Here is a 20,993-nt window from a genome sequence, read left to right on the forward strand (position 1 = left end):
TGGGAACGTAAAGAGACCAAATTAACCCCTGAATCACCTGATGGTGGACGGGAACATAGCAGAACACAACAGTGCAGTTTATTACATGACTCTCTGGAATACTTGATTCTGATTGGTCAATCGCAGCATTCTGCAGACAAATATTTTTGTATAATGACCACTTAACTATATTTGACTGTGTCCCTGGATACCAATCAATGATACCTCAACACAATAAACACACAACATGAAGACACACACACAGCAGTCAAGTGACGGTTGGCTAGGTTGGAATACTCTCATTCTACGTACTATACAATATGTGCTGTGCACTGCGTACTAAAAAATGTGAAACACTATGCAGTATTCAAAAATAAACATTTCAAAGAGTAACATGCTGTCACATGACAAGTGTCAATCTTGAAAATGTACAATTACTTTTAATTTTTTTGCATAAAACAAATATTCAAAGAATCAAAGAAAGGTAAGACAACAACAACAATCGATTATATTTAAAAAAAAAAAAAAAAATATATATATATATATATATATATAAATATATATATATAAAAAAAAAAATATATATATATAATAATAAAAAAAACAGTAAAATTGCAATTGACATTAATTCCAGTTCATTCTTCTCATTAAAAATGGAAAAAGTCAAGTGCATTGCTTTTGTACCATGCTTTGGTTGTATACTACACATATTTGTGAATGTAATAGTTCACTGCAGACATTCCATGCATCCACAAAATTTGCATACTGTCACACGAGGTTCAAAAATAGAAGTTGGTAGCATGCCAGTCCAAACATACCCAATCTGTCCTGAGCCCATACAGTTTATGCATGCATATGTGTGCTATGTTCTGAACAGCATATTAACATCATACTCTTACCTTTTTAAGTATGCATTATGTATTCTGTGCATAATATGCACAAATTGTTCAGTATGCATAATTAAACATAGATATCCTATTACATATATGTGCAGTGACAATACACTCAATAGAATACTATATCCCATAATGCAATGCACTTTCTTGGGCTTACATTTTCAGGTCGGCAAAAAAAACATAAGTACTTTCAGCCACGATTTAACACACAATTGAATTAAAAATGCTACATTTACATATTTACAGAACAGCATATTAGAGATGACAAATAGATGTTAATAGCTAAATGAGGTCATGTGACAACCCTGTAGATTACTATAGTTTGAGGTTTTAGATGTTTCAGTGTACTGTGTAGTAAGTAGTATGCTAGGTAATATAACCTGGATTTACACACAAAAGGGCAGGATGTCTCTCTCTCACCTCTTCTGTCCTGTCTGAGAGAGGCGCTGGTCTCTGTATAACGGGCCTGATCCACTCGATAACCCTGCTGCTGTAGGACTCTCTGGTACAACTGGACCTCAGTGTCCGTCGGAGCATGTTGGCCTGTCAGAACAATGGCTTTTCCCGCACAGCTGTGTTTAGAATGATGCACCTGGGAGAGAAAGAAAAGAGGAGCCTATTAGCAACTACACTTTTACATTTGAATACCGGTATATAAGGTTACTTCCTTTACAACTTGTAAAATGTACAATAAACTTGATTTGTAAGTTACAAATTCTCCATGAAGTTCATAACAGTATGGAGTCAAATCCATGGCACATATATTTGCAAAAAAATAAAGCATTGCAAAGTATGGTGCCTTGATCTGTTGTGATCTGCATCTGGATCTGAAGACATAACCTCGAGGGTCTCAAGAGCTCACACGTGACTGAAATGCAGAATAAAAGGAGCACTGAAAATGATTTAGTAGGTATGGCCATGGAAAATCTGTGTTGCAAAATCTGTAGGAAATTGGAACAAAGTTCTTAAGCTTCTTTTATAGCTGTCATTGATTTTTGCAATTAATTATATCTTTAATTGTGCTCTATTTTATTTTTGTTTTGTGAATCTTTATTTTTGTTTGCAAAACCTTTAAATTAAAGACTTTTTTTATCTCGATACTTTTCTTTTTCTTTTGCAGAACTTTATTGTTTCGCAAATCTTTGTGGCATGGATTTGACTCCATATAACAGGTCTCAACAGTGTCACATGTGAGGATCACAACCCCAGGGGCTAATCAGAAAGGCAGCCGAGCATTTCAAAAGCAGTACTCATAATGCAGTGTAGCGTGGTAATGACCTCTGTGGGCCGTCAGGTAGGGAGGAGAGCTGAACCCTGTTTTCTCTGAGAGCAGGATTAGATCAGAGTAGACTTTAGATGCCTGGACATGTGAAGGACAGATTTCAGGTGAAGGCAACTGCACAAGAGAACTGTGGCATTCGGTTTAGTTTAGCATCAGAGGAAAGTTTGACAGCATGAGTCTGATTAAATGTCATTAAACATAGCACACGATCATCCAGTTCCATGTTGCGTAACAGATTCAGAGGAACACAGCGTTATTTGGGCAGAGCTTCAGCAGAGTGTGTGACTGAGGAAGGGAGGGGAGCGTTTCCTCTCCTTCAGCATGGGTGATACCGATTCCTTTTCTTTGCTCTGTATGTGTTCATCTTTTTCTGCAGTCGTGCTGTGCTGATCTTTCTCGCTCTCTCTCAGTGGTCCACTCCTCCTCTGCTTGTAACTGTTTCCATCTGGGAGCTCAGCCACATTAATGAAAGGGTCCTAAATGGCCAAGTCAACCCCTGCACCCCATTATTTGCTCATTTAGTTTACTATTGCTCATGCACAAATTAAGGATTAAATAAAAAAACCTAAACAACTTTGACAAATCATTATAAGAGAATATTGTGTATAATAATAATAATAATAATAATAATATAAAAGAGTTAGTTATACATGAGGTAATATTTAATATTTAAATATTTTCTAATTAGATTGAAGAATTATAATTACATATAATCATAATAACAACAACATTATTATTATTATTTTTATATTATTCTTATTTGTAAATACAATGCTTATAATTATAATGATTACTAGAAATGTATAACTAACCCTTTTATTTCAACAATACAATATTACTACTACTACTACTACTAATAATAAATAAAAATAATTAAGTTATACATTTCTACAGTAATATATTTATTATTTATATATTTTTTTATATTTAATTATATATATATATATATATATATATATATACATACATTTAAATTATTCATTATTTATTTATTTTTCACCTTCACATATTATTTTATGCAATATATTGGATAATATTATTTTAAGCAATTAGACACTTGGTGAACAAAAATAGTGAAAAAAATCCATATTTACACTATGCCATATCTAGAGACTTTGACCATTAAGTAGGCTAACCATCTAAAAAAAAACACCCAGGCAAATGCCTAGTAACTGCATAGCAACACGCTAGTTTTGAATGGGGCGGCACCACTAAATCGAGTTTTTTAATTTATTTCACCCACTAGAATTCCAACTTCATCATTAACTTAAAAGAAACAAGAGGCACCTCATTTCCATTCATACTTAGTTTCCCACTCTTTCTTCCCCACGTCTCCCAGTCTGTCTCTCCTCCTCCAATCTGCTCCCTCTCTCTTCCCCCTCTGTGAGACCTCAGGCTGCAGACGCTAATCTAAAACATGCAATTACTGGACTGCATTCATTTCACCCACCGTGTCTGCGGCCCAAGACACAAACATCATTACTTCATTAAAGCGCAGCCTAAAACAGCCCAGCGCTCAGAGGAAGTAATAACAACCAATAAGAAACGTCTCATGAAGAAAGAGGGAAATAAAAAGGAAGTTGGAAGGGAGATGGATATATATACACACACATATATATATATATATATATATATAAACCCAAAGAGCTGAGAGAGCAGAATGATACATTAACTTTAATAAGATCTGAAATTAAATCAGCTATATACAAAACATTAAATCCTCTCAGGGAAATCTTGCTTTAATTCCCTCCACATAAAAACAGGAGATGAATATACACATAAATATTAATTTAGTCCTCTGGTGCAGGGATCTGTGAAAACACAGTCACAGCTGAAATTGCTCTTTCGTGGGAAAGCATCCGCTTTTGCTTGCTAACATGGAGATGATGAACAAGCAGAGGTCATTTTAAACAGGAACCAGACAAGTCCACGAGTCTTGAACGGAAATGTATGAGAGGTTTTATTTTTTATTTTTTAAGGGATATCATATGTGGGATGGTGTTGTTGGTATGTGCAACTAAACTCCAAAAGTGTTTGGACTAAAAATAATGCTACTATCTTTAGAGGCCATCCTACTGTCTCCAAAGGGTCATGACTTTTATGGCCCACATGCAGAAAAACACGCGAAGACATGCGTGCACACATGCAATGCTGAAACAAATCACATGTATCCTCACACTTATGCAAAAGGGTCACAAGTGCTGTGTGTACAATACAAAGAAGCAAATCTAAGCAGCACAACATCTGCACTCAAATTCAAACAACTCAATCTGCACATGCCCCCCGACACAATAAACATGATAAAGAACAGACCACCCTGATAGATATGCCGAAATCCAACACATGACCCTTACACGAAAGTGTGCTGGTACTACTGGCGGTATCAGATGCTGAATTTTTTGTTGTGAAGACAACCAAAACATTCAGTGTAGTCAAGCCAGAGTAAATCACCCAAACGTTTTTGAGTGGTCAGGATAACACTTTGGGAGTTAATGTCAAAATACCATTATCATCTCAAACTCTTCTCTGTTTCCTTATACTCAATGTGGAAAGGCAAGCCAAACAAAATTGCCATTTTATCATTATTAAAGTGATCACACGCATCAGAGCAATGGCATTTCAAAAATGAACTTTCACAAACAGTGGTTATGTAAACATTCATGTCGAAATAGAAGATTATCTGTAATCATGCCTATAAAAATCCGATTGGATGTCACATTTGGATTCAATGTTATTTTTGGTTACACAGACACTCTACTACCTACAAGTAACTTTACATCTACATGTCAACTAGTACACTGCTAGTGGACTGTTAGGTTTAGGGTTCAGGGGCCGTATTCACAAAGCATTTTATCTTACCACTAGGAGTACTCCTAAATCGCACTAAAAGATTTTAGCTAGGAGTTCTCTCTTAAAAGTTATTCACAACGCCTTTCAGACCTGCTCTTAGTAAAGAAAAATGACAACTCCTAAACTAAGAGTGAGTCTTCGTTGCTATGGATGACGTCATTAATCATGCACAAGCTTGACTGAAGTGACCACCTTGATTGGCTGATGATTGTAACGCGGGAATGATTCCAAACACCTCCCCTACGATGATGAGTGACAGGTCTGAGAATGCATGCGCTACACAAGTAGTGCGAAGGACGGAAGATGATGAATAACTGAATAAATAGCCTAAATGAATAAAGAGTAAGGCTAAACAAATAGCCTAGTAGCCTAATGAAACATATGGATTGATGCAATATCTTTGCAACATTATTGATTTAATCTGTCACTATATGCCTCTGCCTACGTTTGCAAAGAGAAGAACATTTTAATTTAATTCACAATGAAACGTTACAATTAGTTTACATGCAATGAGTAGCCTAGTTTTGGTTGTTGTTGGTGGTGTTATATTGCATCCCTAATTATGCCTACAATGCAAAATTGTTCCCTCGCGATTGGAAGCTCCTGTAGCCGCCGCATACGCATTTCAAAACATCGCAACGTGAAATGCCACAAAAAGCGGTTTGTGAATAGGTCTTAGTGAGTTAGGAGTCCTCTCGACTTCTTTTAAGCTGTCCCAGGCTTAGGTGCTACTTTTAGGGCTAAAATGCTTCGTGAATTACTATTAGTCAAAAAAAATTAGGAGTCCTAAAGTTAGGAGTGACACGCCCATTATTTTTAGGAGTTGCTCCTAAATTCGCCAGTTAGGAGCTACTTTTAGCCTTAAAATTCTTTGTGAATACGGCCCCAGGTTAGTAGAATAAGTTGACGTAGTTGCAAAGTTACTTATAGTCAGTAGAACGTCTGTTGGGGAGCATCAATATTACGCAGACAGTCTACTAATACTCTGCTAGTTGACATAGTTGCAAAGTTACTTATAGTCAGTAGAATGTCTAAAGTGGACTACTGAAATAAAGTGTTACCTTATTAGTGTTAGTGTAACTTTTATTCTTCTAAAAAACTTTCTACAGAGAAAAAGCCCCTGTAATCCATATTCAATATTTATAAACAGTGCGAAGCCCAGCTGGGTTGGGTTAATGTGCCTAGACTTCAAGAGGCCGCTTGAGATGTGGAAAGGAGAGAGAAAACAAAATGTGGGTTCTGTTAGTATTCAAAGGAGACCTCAAACTCTGCTTGTCCATGCAAAGTGAATGGTTTACTTGGCTAAACATTTGGCATTGGCTCAACATTTTATTCAAGCTTCCCCCCCCCCCCCCCGACCACAAACTACTTCTCCCTGTTTTTCTGCGCTTTCCTCGTTTCTTCCTCCCCCTCCACAAATACCTCTCTCTCTCTCTCTCTCTGTGCCACTCTGGATGAGGGTTTCTGTTACCACTGGCTCCGTGGATAAGGTTCAGAGGTTAATCATGGCTGTCGAGAGGCCCCTATATATAAAAATAACCCTTTTTTACTCTCTCTCCTACAGACGTATTCGAACGCAAACCACATCAAACACATAACATACCAAACACGCCTCTATGCCACATCAAGACCCTCAAAACAATGCGACGCATGGTGTAGAAAAGAAGTGCGCGCTACTTGCTGACCTCCTGTACTTGTCCTCTCCCCACACAGTCAAAAAGGCAGACAATAAACTCTCAGCATACTAGAATGCGCACTTACACGGTCTCTTTGGGGAGCGTTCAGGCCAACAGAGATGGAGTGCAGTTGTTCGTGCAAACCGCAGGCCTAATATAGACTATAACATGAATAGCATGTGCTAGACAGTAGGTTAACACTGTCTCCTGACAGCAATGTCACAGCAAAGGTTTGCACAGCCTTTTATACTGCATTCATGAATAATATATTAGTAATTCATTCAATTGATATACATTAACACTGTAAAATTAGTATTAAATATTCAAAATATTTTTCAGTATTACATATTTGAATTATGCATTCAATTTAAAATTACATTTTGAATAATGAATAATACACTAAAAATTAAATATTTAAAATAATTAATTCTGTATTTATATTAGGCTATATTATATTATATGCCTATTATTATATTATATTATATTATATTATATTATATTATATTATATTATATTATATTGAAAAAATAAAGTGTACATTCTGTGTGATTAGTATGTGATTACAACTGTCCAACTGGCTGCTAAAGTGTGATGTCTAAACACTACATGGTGTGGTTCATATTAGCCTGACATATGGCAGCAGTCAACGCAGTGATTCACATTCACTCTCTGTGTGTGTGTGTAAACACTAGGAGTTAATCAGCTGAGAGTGAATGCAATTGTGCGATTCTAGGAGTTAATCAGCTGAGAGTGAATGCAATTGTGCGATTCTGGATCACAACCAGGCGGACTCCGGTCCAAAAGCACAGACAGAAGTGACTTCGCTAACATGAATGTCCATCCTCCATTAGTTTCTAGGGGCGACGAGACAGCAGTGGTTTATGGGATGGGAATTTTTCACTTTTCACAGTATGCACAGCAACCATGGGAACAGGCACTTAGTTCAAATGAACATTATGAATAATGTAATATGACATTATGGTCATTCATACAAACATTATAGTGTTGCTTATTCTTGTTGTTGTGAAGTGTAAAACTTCTAATCACAAAACAAATGCCCAGAATCCTTAATTCGACAAGACAAACTCCCACATACTCTCAAAAATATTTGCAATAACAAGTCATGATGCCCATAAGGTAATTCTTCAGTTCCGGCACAACTACGTGTTTATGACGATTTATATGGCAGCACCAGACACTACAGGGCACCGTCCGGTCTCCAAACACATCAGAGAGCCACTGAGGGTCACACAGACTGATAACTCTATCCGACTGAAGACACACACACACACACATTGAGGACAGCTGTCATGGTTCTCAGTGTATACTTCCTGCTCGGAGTTAGTTAGTGCGGGATTATCGGAAGGCATACACCCGCATCCATGGCTTAAAACTAAACCTCTCTCACCTCTCATTGCTTTCCTGCCCTCATCTTCTGCCTCACTGACCCTATTTTCTCTCTCACACACACTTTTCCATGTTTTGCGCATTCTTTCTCTCTCTCATGCACAAATGCTCCACCCTCTTCCTCATAATACAAAAGTCATAAATAAACCACTGGCTGGGCATCCAACACGACAGACGTTCTTTATTCCTGGCATCTCTCCTCAGATCTTTCTATCCCATACTGACATAACACTTCCCTGCAAAAGTCAATCATCCCTGCTTGGACAGAAAGCATGAATGCACTCATAAATAACCCCTCCTTCAGGAGCTCTCTTAAACCAATGAATGTCCAGCCTTGAGTTTCTCCTCCTAAAATACCACCAACAAAGACACCCATCATAAATAAACAATACCCACAGATTATTTTTAACCAGGGGCTTCAGGGGGTAAGACAAGTATCCCAATGCAACAGCTTTGCTGATAGTGATGAGATCTTTGAAGTAAAGTTTTTGATTTGGACAACATTTGTAACACAGCTGAATTCCAGTGACATCCATTAAACAGCACTGGAAATAAAATTTCAAGTTTCTATATTTCAAAGCTATATATCAAACTAAACGCATCCAGTATATATAAAAAAGGCAAATTAAAAAAATATCACATTTCAAATACATAAAGAATTACATTTAAATGTATTAATGCTGTTTTTTTCTGTAAGCTATTATAAATTATTAACGATTTTTTTTTTTTAAATAATACATGAATAATACAATAAATTTAAAAACAATGCAGTAATACTACATGAGTACTATAATTTATTTTTCTGTACCTATTATTAAGAATTATATCTTAAATATTTTTATATTTTGTAAAATTGTTTTGTAATATTAATTACATAATAATAATACTAATAATATTGTTGCTGTTGCTTTTATTATAGGCAATGATGAAATAATGATCTTTTGGTTTACTTACAAAACCATTTGTCTGTGATGCTTCTAGTAGAGATATGAGTCTCTCCGGGTTTTTGAGTAGTAGTTTATACTCAAACACCGCTGATTTGTTCCTTTGGTCCCGTTGACTGGACTTGAACTCGGATCTGTCCCGGTCCATAGTCACAGTGTGGTAAAACAGCCCGACCGCTATCCCCAACAGCAGAACGGGACCCGTGCAGCACCTCCGGCGGAGCGTCCAGATCCCACGGAAAAGCATTCCCACTTCTGCACAAACGTTCCTGGATAGAGTCAACAGACATACCATTGGGAATGTGCGTTTGGTCCCCTCATCATCCCTAAGGATCACGGTGCGCTGTCAAACGACAAGCGCTCAAACGCGCAGTTCAGTAGCGCGCATAATCTGAAGACGCTTCATGACATGATCATGGAAAATCTTGAACTAATTCGACGCGCGTCAGAGCTGGTGGTAAAGTCTCGTTTCAACGGTCCGGGTGTCCAAGCAGTGAAAAGTTTCTCTGAAGTCTTCTTTTTTTTCTCTTCTCAAAGCTGCGTAGCCCCACGGTTGATTAAAAACACTCCCGAGCAGCGGAACCTCATGACTGGGAGTAATGATACGCCTCCTTCACGCTGAGCGCGCGCCTGCCTTTACCAAACCGCTGTAAACTTATGAATTCGAATAGGTGTCTCAAACATATTGAACTTAAAGGCCTATCCGTTCCTGGACGTGTGTTAACGGTCATTTTACAGTATGTTTTTTTTAATTATTGGTCAGTGTAAACGAGCGTCTTACTGACATCAATGACCGTTGCGTCGCTTCTCACTATTTTTAGGTCTCGCGCGCGCATACGGTTTTTAAAAAATAGTTAAATCACCCTAACTTTTAAAAACGCGTCTCATGATCACATTTTCATCCAGCTGTTGAAATGGAAACAACGAGATACTGTTTAAGTTAAATCCAGCAAAAAAAGTGTTTGTCTTTTTCCTTTTGATTTAAGTGCACACCTGGTTTGCGTTAAATCATTTATTCCCAACATTTTCCCAGATAAGTGTGCACGTGCATTTTACTCTTTGAATAGCCTAATTAAACGAAATACATTGCTATTCTGAGATACACACACACACACACACACACACACACACACATCTCAGTTGTGTGCAAATAGGAATGTTTATTTTTATTTTATTTAAAGGAGCAACACTCCAATTTACCATTTATAAAAAAAATTGTAGTGACCGCTGACATGATTACATGTATTGTGGTCATGATTTATGAGACAGCAATTTTAATAATAAATAAATAAAGAAGGACCCTTAAATATTATTTATAATTAATTTACACTTGCCATGCTAAATGTTCACAAGTCTGAACTTTAAAGTTCACAATAACAAAGTAAATGTTGGCCACAAATTAAATTAGGCCATATGAAGAGAACAGCATCTTTTCCCTCGCCCTAACTAAAACCAGAGGGCACTGATTGGTTGATAGGAGTGTTGTTCCAGGACTGAAAGGTCATTGATCCAGAAACATCTACTTTGGAAAAGAAACTGTAAAATGTATTCGATCATTGACAATGCACTTTACGACAGCGTGTACCAAAAGTTCTTGATCATTTTATTGTTCCCCCACCCACCCCCACATCTCTCAAAATGTATCACCACATCAGTGCAGTACAGGCTAGAAACACAGACACACAAACATACACACAGGTCACAGTTGCTCATTTGTTCTATTATATATCTTAAGAGCTCCTCGCTAAAATAAAAAAAGTCATGTCCTTTAAGCGGAGCAAAATACATCATCTATCCATTACACACAAATAATCCAGCAAAACAACATTTTCACTGGTCAAGCAAAGGGGCGTCACTGTTGCCGTTGTAATCTGTTCATATCAGGATCCTTTAAGATTTTTTTTTTTTTATAGAGCTGAATGTGTAGTTCATCAAACAGTTCAGCACTACAATTCCCAGTCTGCATCATGTCAATCCATACTATGCCGATATGGATTAGCAGGAGCTGCCAGATGCGAAGGGTCATCACGCATGGCAAGCCGAGGAATGTCTTGAATGATAAAATAAATGGGCCTTCCAATATCATCTTGCCCATCCGCCTCCATAAAGATTAATGGAGATGAAGAGAAAAACATAAAATAGGAAAAGTTGAGGGCAGTGTGTGCTTAGATTCACCAGCTAAAAACACCCAACTTGGTTGTGATTTATACAAACACACACACAGCAGCCACACCATCTTTCAGGCAAAGATCTCTCTCTCTCACATCTACACACCCCGATCACATGGTGATGTAACGTGTACACTCTCAGTCGAGGGGGACAGTCATTTCAGAGAGGTTGGCCCAGGTGATTTGGCATTTATTTGTGCCGGCTTCCCCTCCTCTTCATGGCTGCTGTACACTGTGGGCAATACCACTTCCCTTTGGGTGCCTCGGTCAAACCCACACAGCCGTAGTGGAACCACTCGATCGGACACTGCGGGAAGAGATGAGGGTCAAGTGAACAATTTCTCCAACTGTGCATCATTCAAAACATCACAAAAACAGCCAACAAATAATATGAAAAAATGTCAATAAAAATGATAAAAATAATAATAATGATAAAAAAATACATATACACACACACATATACACATAAATATATATATATTAAAAAAATATATCATTTTCAAAATTTCATATATATATATATATATATATATATATATATATATATATATATATATATATATATATATATATATATATATATATATATATATATATATATTTTTTTTTTTTTTAAATCATGATACAACTTTTAATCATAATACAGCTCTGATATCAATAATAGTGTATCGCTGGTCCCTGAAACAATAATACTGATTATTGTTTGCTGTCATCTCTACAAAATCGTGGCTGCCCAAGGGTCACAATAGCTGTCAGAGCACAGATAGTGTGTTGTTTGAAGAGGAAATGTGTCTGTATGTCTCTGGAGATGAAGGGCTGACTTACATCTTGGTTATCACAGCCGACCATCTCTCCGTATGACACCTGCACAAAAACAGAGAGAGAATGAGACCGAGCATTAGGGACAAACGCGCACACGCACACCTGCAGCCGAGTGTCACCAATGCGTGCACCTGCGAACAAAGAATGTGCAAGTTTGGTCTTTGATGTCTATTCAGAGACACGCACACACACATTTCTATTTTTGATATACTCTGACAAAAGCAATATTACTGAGGCTATAAAACAAATGCATTTGGGGGAGACAATTCTTTTGCACTCATACATAACCTAAAAACACACACACACACATTCCTTCTGCAAACTGTTATTGGAGTCACACACCTCACCTCCCAAACAAGATCTTTGACTTTTGTATGATCTCGCTCTAGTGGCGATGATTAAAAATGGCTCAAAAGAGATGTTTTTCCTTGTTCTGGTCATATTTGTTCATAGTTGAATGATTGTTTTATCGACCATTTAGGAACAGATGTCAAAAAATATTTAAACCTATAAACTTTTTAACTCACAATTCTGAGGAAAAAAAGGTCAGCAATGTGGGATATAAACTTGAGAGTCTGGTCTCTCTTCAAAAAAAGAGATTTTAATTTTAAGTGACTAAACTGATAAATTAGATGAATAATAATAATAATAATAATAAATATAAATAACTACAAAACTGAAAAAAAAAAATCTACAAAATATGATACTGGGTGTAATGGATTTTTTTTTTTTTAGAATGATATATTTATATATATTTCAATCAGTGTAATATTTTTTTTCCATTTAAAAATATTTGTTTCTTTTATTTTTAGGCCTTTTCCATTAATTAGAAACAGTGACGATGGAATAGGAGAGAAATCGTGACTCGTCCCGACACACAACAGCTTTAATGTGTGGATCTTTACTGCCATTCCAAAGCTTTGAAATTAGCAGATAGTGGTACCAATTAATTAGTACGAGCCAATCAATGCAATGGTAGATCAATCCAATATTAGAATCACTAATAGTAGTGACACTAGAATCAGTACGCTGCGAGAGAGATGTGACGTGAACACACCTGGTTGCAGATGCAGTATCTGGGTTCGTTGGGGTCGTAGGTCCAGTCCACCTGACTGCTGGTGTCAGTTTCTGTGACTGTGGTCTGCACCAGCTCATGAGCTAATGCTGAAGACGACGAGCAGGATGACAGTGAAGAGGAAGAGGAGGATGAAGAGGACTGGTGGTTGGAAGACTTAGTGTTGCCTCTGAAAAAAAAAAAAGACAAACAACAAGAAAGCGGTTAAACAAAATCCAATGTATATGAATTGGGAAGGGATTTTGTGTTTGTAACCGAGGTACACAGTACAAAAGCAACCAATATATCTCTGGGGGGTTCATACTGGAACCATTTAGGTGAGTATGGAAACAAGTGTAATGCTTACTTGGTCTTGCGCCCCGTGCGGGAGTCTGAGCTGTTGCTGGACGTGAGGGGCTGTGTGAGCGTGTTAGCCAGCGCAGAAGAAGAGTAAGCGCTGGAGTCCCGGCTCAGAGCAAACTCCCGTCCCAAGAAATCGTTGTTCTTGACCGCTTCATAACTGGCCTTGAGACTGGACGTTCTCCTGCCCTCTTTCATCTGAAAAACACACACACATTAAAGAGAATGAAGAAACCAGAATGAAGAATGTTTTTTCCCCTCACTAATTTCACCTTTTTTTCCCTCAGAATTGAGATAACTCGTTGTGATAAAACATTGTTTATATTACACAATTTCAACTTTATAACTCACAATTTCTAAGTTTATGTCTTACAATTCTGAGAAAAAAAGACTGAAATGCGATATATAAAGTCGCAATTGCAAGAAAACAGTGAGAAATTTTATTTTTTTCTCAGAATTGTGTCCTGATTTATCAGAATTTTTTATATATATATATATATATATATATATATATATAAAAATAAAAACAATAGCTGATGCAGTTTCACTGGACCTAAATAAGCTTAATGATAAAGCCAAAATTACAGGACAGGGTGTGGTGACGTGACTTCCCTCGAAGAACAATATCAAAGTGCCTCTGAGTAGTGAACGCTGCAATTAACAAGGGCTGAGTGCCAGGACAATCTTACACAAAAATAACAGAAAGGGGAAGAAAAGTATGAGAAAGACCCCTAAGAAGCCAAAAATAGCTGAAACAGGAAGTGAAGGGAGGAGAGCAGGGGACAAATAGCTCCAGAATTAGAGGGAGGATGGTGGTTTTACCTGTGCGGTGGCTTGCACTGCCTGTGCTGCTGCCATGGAAATAGCCCCCGCCCCTGCAGCCGGCCCGGCAGGAAGTGGGCTCAAGTTGTATGAGGAAAGTGATTGGGAGGAGTTTACGTTATACATGCTGTTAGAGGTGGACGTGCTGTTCACTCTGCAGCCTGAAACACGCACAAAATCACAATAAGTTTATAACCAGAAACACTTGTGAGGAACAGTACAACATAAGTGATCTCATTATATCATAAAAAAATATTTCTTCGGAACCATTCAATAGTTATCACAAATATATGTGCCCGTAGGGTGGCATGATTATGACAAATCATAACTGTTGTTTATTTCCCTTGACACTGTCATTCAGATTAGGGCTGCAGTTATACTGATGCTTTGCAATCATTTTGTTGGAAATATAACATTACAATGACTTTAACGCACTTTTTATTTAGCCATTATGTTCCCTACATATTGTCAAAATGCTTACATAAAAATATAGAGGATGTAGGTTAAAAAAATTAAATATTGATTATTTCTTGTGGGGTTTTTTTAATGGAAAAAACAACAACAACAACTATGAACAGTTTTTTTTTAACTAGACATTTTTCGATTGTTTTAGTTCTTCCAGAAATAATTTTGAATTGGCATTTGGAAACAATGGCTTTTCAGCTTTAATGATGGTTCCTCTGACAGGAAAAATAAGTAATATAAATAATTTTAAGTAATTTAAATCCAAACACACTAACATTCATAGGTTTGGGGTCATTAAGATTTAAAAAAATAAATAGATCAAAATTGATCAAAAGTGACAGTAAGTACACATAATGTTACAAAAGATCTCTATTTAAAATAAATGCTGTTCTTTTAAACTTTTTATTCGTCAAAACTCAGCTAAAAATGTTTTTATTAGTTTCAACAACAAAAAACTTTATAGAAATTCACCATTAATAATTAAAGACACCATTAAAGACACCATTAATAATAATAAGAAATGTATCTTGAGCACCAAATCAACATATTAGAATGATTTCTGAAGGATCATGTGACACTGAAGACCGGAGTAATGATGCTGAAAATTCAGCTTTGCCATCACAGGAATCAATTACATGTTGAAAAACATTTAAAAATATATTACAATTATTTTAAATTGTCATAATATTACTGTTTGTTCTGTATTTTTAATAAATGCAAATAAATGCAGTCAGGTATACATTCTTTCAAAAACATTACAAAAACATGAGCAGTCTTGCAGATGTTGAAATATATACTGAATATCAGCTGAAACGGTTTCTGTTCTCTAAAGAATGTCAGTGTATGATTGTGCCTGACATGTTTTTATAGGGCAACTCAAGAGGAGTGAGAATGTGTGTTTTACCTGGTGTGTTTTCTTTAGAAGCGTCTGACGTGAGTGTGGAGAGCAGGGCCTCTGACTTAAACTTCTTTTCTGGTACGTGTTCAGTAGTGTGATGGGCTGGCGCACTGTACTTCCTCTCTGTCAAAAAAACACACAAAGCAGGTCAGAAGACTGGAACAGAAAAATGGGAATCGGACAGTCTCTTGAAACAGGCTTACTCTCCACAGTGGCGTGTGAATGTACATGGTGGTTATTGACAGGTTGGGAGGGACTGTCCATCTCCAGCGACCCTAGAACAGGTAAAACCGACTTTACAAACAATTTCAAATCAGCACAAAGCCACAACATGGTCAGTTTACTAAAGTGTGTCCAGACATTTTCAGACTAGCTTTATTTTTCCTATCAGGTACCTTTACAAAGACTTAGCAAGTAGAAATTTAATTTCTACCAATTATTATTAAGAAGGTGATTGACAGGTGCCACCCACGTCTCTCCAGGATCTCTGTGATACCAGCATTATCCGCCTCCAACTCCATTTTGAACTTCGCCAACTCCTGATCCAACTTCCGCAAGTGTCTATCAACCTACATAGAGACCCCAACATCACAAAAACTTCAAGCCGCAGCAGGTTTCCCATAAACCCTCTCCAGGGTGAATCAAAACAGACTTGAATTAAAGCACTTGAAAAGGCATCAGTGTTGATCAATGGAGTAAACGGCAGCCCTGTGAGTCACTGCACAGTCACTATCAATGATGTGCCGCCACCTACTGGAAACATGAAGTATTGACACAAAGTATCATCACATCTCATTCTGTAGTGGTACTCACCAAATCATAAATTTGATTGGCTAATTGGACCTTTTCATCTGCATCTTCCAAAGCCTTATAGTAGTCCTGGTAAAGAGAAAGTGATTGTTTTTTAAAAACTGTGCATATGATCCCCCACCGGGAACTTATCCATCAAAAAATACTGTTTTTTTTCCTTTTTCTTCTCTTTCTTTGCTCTTCTCAGTATTTATGTTACTATTGTTATTAAATACATACAGTTTTCAATTGTAGTCTTTTAAAAAGGCATGTAAAATAATGATCTAAGTGCAATGTAGTGTTGTCAAAATATTGAATTTTCATTACATATCGATACTGAAATATCTGAAACGCTTCCAATAATCATTTTCCACAGAAAAGATACACGATACCAGCTGCGCTTTCTCGCTCTTCTCTCCGACAGCGAGTTGACACACAAACCTGCCTCTCCTCACTCACTCGTTTCATTTGCTCCGGATGAATATTGTTAGTGTTACAGGGCTTGAATTTTGGTGTGGGATTGTGCGTATTGTGCATAATTTTACTCCCTCCTGCAGACTTTGTACTTACACCTAAAGTGTGCGCACATAAATCCGCCTCTCAGTACTAAATTGAGTTCTTTTTCACTGCTTATTGCACTTAAAAAGTCAAATACAGACAAAATAATGTAAAAAAGTAAACAGTCAGTTATGTTTTAAGTGATTGTAAACAGTTGAGAAAGAAAAAGCATGTGTAACAGTATAATGGATCCGTGCTTCAGGTCTTAAAGTGACAGAAGCCTAATATACCTGAAAATAATAAATATCGACAAAATATCAATAGGGCGATATATCGCTGTCCTTCTCCGTGTGATACGAGAATCGATGCGCTGGCGCCAAATATCGATATTTTCATTAATAATATAAGGCGCTCTAAATAGATTTCCATGCTCCCAGCGTCGCTACTTCATGGCTCCTCTAGGTAGCGTTCAACACATGAATGAGGAAAAAGTGAACATAAGTTAACTAGCCTAAAACAGGATGGTTTTTAACGGGATGTGAGCAGTGTGAGTAAAATAATAGATGCCCCAGCCAAGTCTGGACGCACTTCGGCTTTTATACCATTGATGGGACAAACATGTTGTAAATAGACATCTTTGACGCTCTTCACCGAAGATATATAATTGTTTATCTTGGAGCGAGCGTAAATAATTGTATTTTGTGACCAATTCAGTGAGTAAGAAATACTTTTGTCTGATCATATCTTGATATCTCTGTTATTATGTTAAAACAAATGCTAATTTAGTGTCTTTCTACATTCATTTTATGTCTCTTGTTGAAAATACTGAATTTTCACATTTGTATTTCCTACTAGGACAAAAAGATCTGTCAGTATCAATATTATTCTGATACAATTTTTATTACTTGGAACAACTGAGGTGCATAGCATCTGTTCATTACCTTTTTAATGATTTCCATCTGTTCTTCCCTCCATTCAGGCTTGTTCTTCTTGGCGTTAGTAAAGAACTCATTAACCCGCTGCTCTAGCTGATCCATCGCATCTGAACAAAGGAACAGAGGCAGGAGTAAGTCAAGAGCCCAACACTCAGTTCACACTCACACTGATTGGCTACTGTGGAAGTCTATGGTCAGATCACTAAATCTTTTGATGGAGGAGGTGGTGTAGCCTAGTGATCAACGATTTGGGTAAGATCATTAAAAGGTTGTAGGTTCAACCCCCACAAAGGGTGATCCATGAACCATCACATTTGAAGGCAAGGCATTTGAAGGATAAAAAAAAATGTCCTGGTCACATTCACCTCAAAATGAAGCTGCACAATTCTGGATAAATTTAGAATCAAGATTTGGTTGTTGTTTAAAACAGAGATTCTACCACAATTCTGAATTGACAACTAAACAAAATAATGAGTCATTTACTAGAGGTTCTGACAAAATGTTAATTTCTGCAATTTATCTAAAACAAGTAATTTTTATTTTATGTAATTTACATTTTTTTTTTTAAATTGAATAAATAAAATTACTCGCTCATAGAGTCATCATTAATCATTATTGGATGAATAGCGTTTTTGAACAAAACTCTTTGAATGAATGACTCAATGACAACAGATTTTTAACAGTCACTTATCGCCACCTACTGGTCTATCGATATAAATTATACAATCTTTATTTGAAGCGTCAAGCTACTTTCAAATTGTGATTTACTGTATTTTGGCCACTACTGTAGACATATCCTAACAATAAATAAATAAATAAATAAATAAATAAATAAATATATTTTTTAACAGTTATTAATTAGGTTTACTTTACTTTATAAATGTTAAAGTTAAAATTAAAAGTTTTTCTTTTGATATTGATGTGAAATACGACCAGGACATATTTCTCTAACCTTGTGTTGCTGTAATAGTTCTACTGTAGACATGGCTAAATAAGTAGTTCAAATTACTAAATAAAATGAATTACTAGGTATGTCAAATGCTAATGGTTTATGCTCCTTGCAAAACCTATAATGGTCAACAAATACATACAAATACAAAAGAATGTTAGGAGAATATTCATATCAGCAAGGACACTGACGATGTCAACAGAGTTTGTGAAGGGTAAAAAATAAAAAGCATTAAAATGAATAATGCATGCTATCGCTAATCATAAGTTTTCCCTTATCTGAGTTACACTCATGTTGATCAACTTTCACATGATTTTATGCACTTCACATCAGTATGCAACATCATAACACAAACACGTCCATGCTCATTATGCATGCAAAATAACCAAACAAATCCCCACTGTTATGAAGGATTTCCTGCATTAGTCAAGGTCAGATGTGATGTTTTACGGGAGAAGAGTGAGTTTAAACTGTATTCGTACTCTGCACTTGCAGGTCCATCTCTCTCATTTCCGTAAACCTGTCGCGGAGATCCATGGGTAGCTGCTCGATCACTGCCGGGGAGAAGAACAGAAACGCGTTACAAGCTAACGGCTGCGACGCCTTCACACGTCCAAAAACAGACCTCCCAGACACTTAAACGCTTTCATTCGAACGTGAACCATTAAAAGAATTAATATACTCACTCTCGAGGTAGTCCTCAAGGTACAACATTCTGGCGGAGAGAGTGTTTCAGGCGTTTTAGAGAAAGGGTGTTTTTCGTCAATATGGCGTCGGAGACAGCGGAGAACTGAAGGGGAGGAAAAAACACAAGTTGATAGGGGAGGGGCTTACGTGAAGGACGTGGGATTTGATTGGACGCTGATGGAGTTGCGCGGAAGTTGACTTTTTGTGATTGCTTTCATGGGATTTGTAGTTCTTTAATTGCGCTATTTGAAACTACATCCACCGCTGCAAATTGTGGGATGTAATATGGATTATATATGTTACATATGGACAATATGCAAATGTCCAGTTACACAAAAGAGTGTTTTCACTGTAAGTGTTTATATTGGTGTCAAGCAAATATTTTTTTGTGAATTCTGCCCTATATATATATATATATATATATATATATATATATATATATATATGAATGAATAGAATGGAAAGCTTTACATTTTGAAGTGGAACGTCGTCCTTCTTTTGAATTTCAAATACCCCCTTTCCTCACACCTTTGAGGGAAGAGTTCACAAAAATATGTGCTTGACATCAAGACACCTATAAATATAACACATTTTTGTTTAACAGGACATTTGCATTTTGTCCATATTGTACCATATAATCATGTTATATATATATATATATATATATATATATATATATATATATATACATTATATATACATAATATGTGTGTATAATGATAAATGGAAATGTAAAATTATAAAAAACTATTTTATGACAACATAATTGTGTATATATATATATATATATATATATATATATATATATATATAGACTATTACATTTTTCTCCTGCTCAGTTTAATTAGATTTTTTTTTTTTTTTATCTGTGAAGTTTGTCTTTGAAATTGTCTGTTTTATTCAGCTACTAAATAAAATAAAAACTTAAAATGAAAAATAGTATGAAAATTACCCTTAGCTTCTTTAAATTTTACTAGGGGCTAGACTAGGGGCGCCACTAAAGTTAGGACGATTCTAAGGGCCCACACACTTTTAGAGGCCCCAGAGATCGATTTTATTAATGGAATGGGTGAGGTATGGGGCCCGACCTCATATTTTTTCATAGGGCCAAAAATTTCTGGCGGCGTCCCTGTGAGAGACACACAAGCTGTACAGTATTTTAGTAGACAGCAGGTTTTATGCCGTTTTGGCCTTTGGAGGGCAGCACTGACTGTAATGTGGGATGACAATTCAGACGTTTGCTCTGTTGCAATTTTGATGCTGTCTGTGAGTAAGAGGCTTTTGTAAAACATACCGCTAGAAATTTGCCAGTGGAAGACAATGTAACTACCCAGCTGTCTCTTGAGAGGAAGAAACCTCAGCTTGACCCCACGTTTACTGTAGACAGTTATGATTTGGTGCAGTTGTGGTGAAAGAGGCTTTTATAAAACATCCCATTAAAATATTTTATTTCCAAGACAAAATTACCTCACAGCTGTAGACATGAAATGTTCTGCAAAGTGACATTGCACC

The 20,993-nt window shown here is 36.6% G+C and overlaps 2 protein-coding genes across 4 annotated transcripts in view; both read right to left on the reverse strand.

Annotated features, from left to right (window-relative positions):
• cped1 (cadherin-like and PC-esterase domain containing 1) overlaps positions 1-9,626 on the reverse strand; it is a gene marked incomplete at its 3' end in the record, with an annotated part of 48,177 nt that extends 38,551 nt beyond the window's left edge. For both annotated transcript variants that reach the window (XM_079868114.1, XM_079868115.1), the window contains exons 1-2: positions 9,045-9,626; positions 1,296-1,467 (exon numbers count right to left, since the gene is read on the reverse strand). In XM_079868114.1, the coding sequence (XP_079724240.1) occupies positions 1,296-1,467; positions 9,045-9,329 (457 nt within the window). In that variant the 5' untranslated portion in view covers positions 9,330-9,626. The remainder of the gene's footprint in view (positions 1-1,295; positions 1,468-9,044) is intronic.
• A 1,382-nt stretch (positions 9,627-11,008) lies between these two features.
• Positions 11,009-19,595, reverse strand: ing3 (inhibitor of growth family, member 3). Of its 2 annotated transcripts, XR_013820836.1 has the most exons (13): positions 19,481-19,595; positions 19,277-19,348; positions 17,852-17,952; positions 16,437-16,502; positions 16,096-16,192; positions 15,827-15,898; positions 15,630-15,746; positions 14,261-14,421; positions 13,446-13,636; positions 13,082-13,268; positions 12,028-12,066; positions 11,309-11,509; positions 11,009-11,133 (listed from the first exon to the last, which is right to left on the reverse strand). XR_013820836.1 is itself a non-coding variant. In XM_079868616.1 (12 exons), exons 1-12 carry the CDS (start codon positions 19,506-19,508, stop codon positions 11,393-11,395), a joined length of 1,248 nt encoding a protein of 415 aa, XP_079724742.1. In that variant the 5' UTR covers positions 19,509-19,595; the 3' UTR covers positions 11,009-11,392. The 2 variants fall into 2 exon arrangements, 1 of the variants encoding a protein (XP_079724742.1); XM_079868616.1 differs by having other exon boundaries at positions 11,009-11,509.
• Between the last annotated feature and the right edge of the window lie 1,398 nt (positions 19,596-20,993).

Source organism: Squalius cephalus (assembly GCF_949319135.1).
Source record: "Squalius cephalus genome assembly, chromosome: 4".
Taxonomy (NCBI): domain Eukaryota; kingdom Metazoa; phylum Chordata; class Actinopteri; order Cypriniformes; family Leuciscidae; genus Squalius; species Squalius cephalus.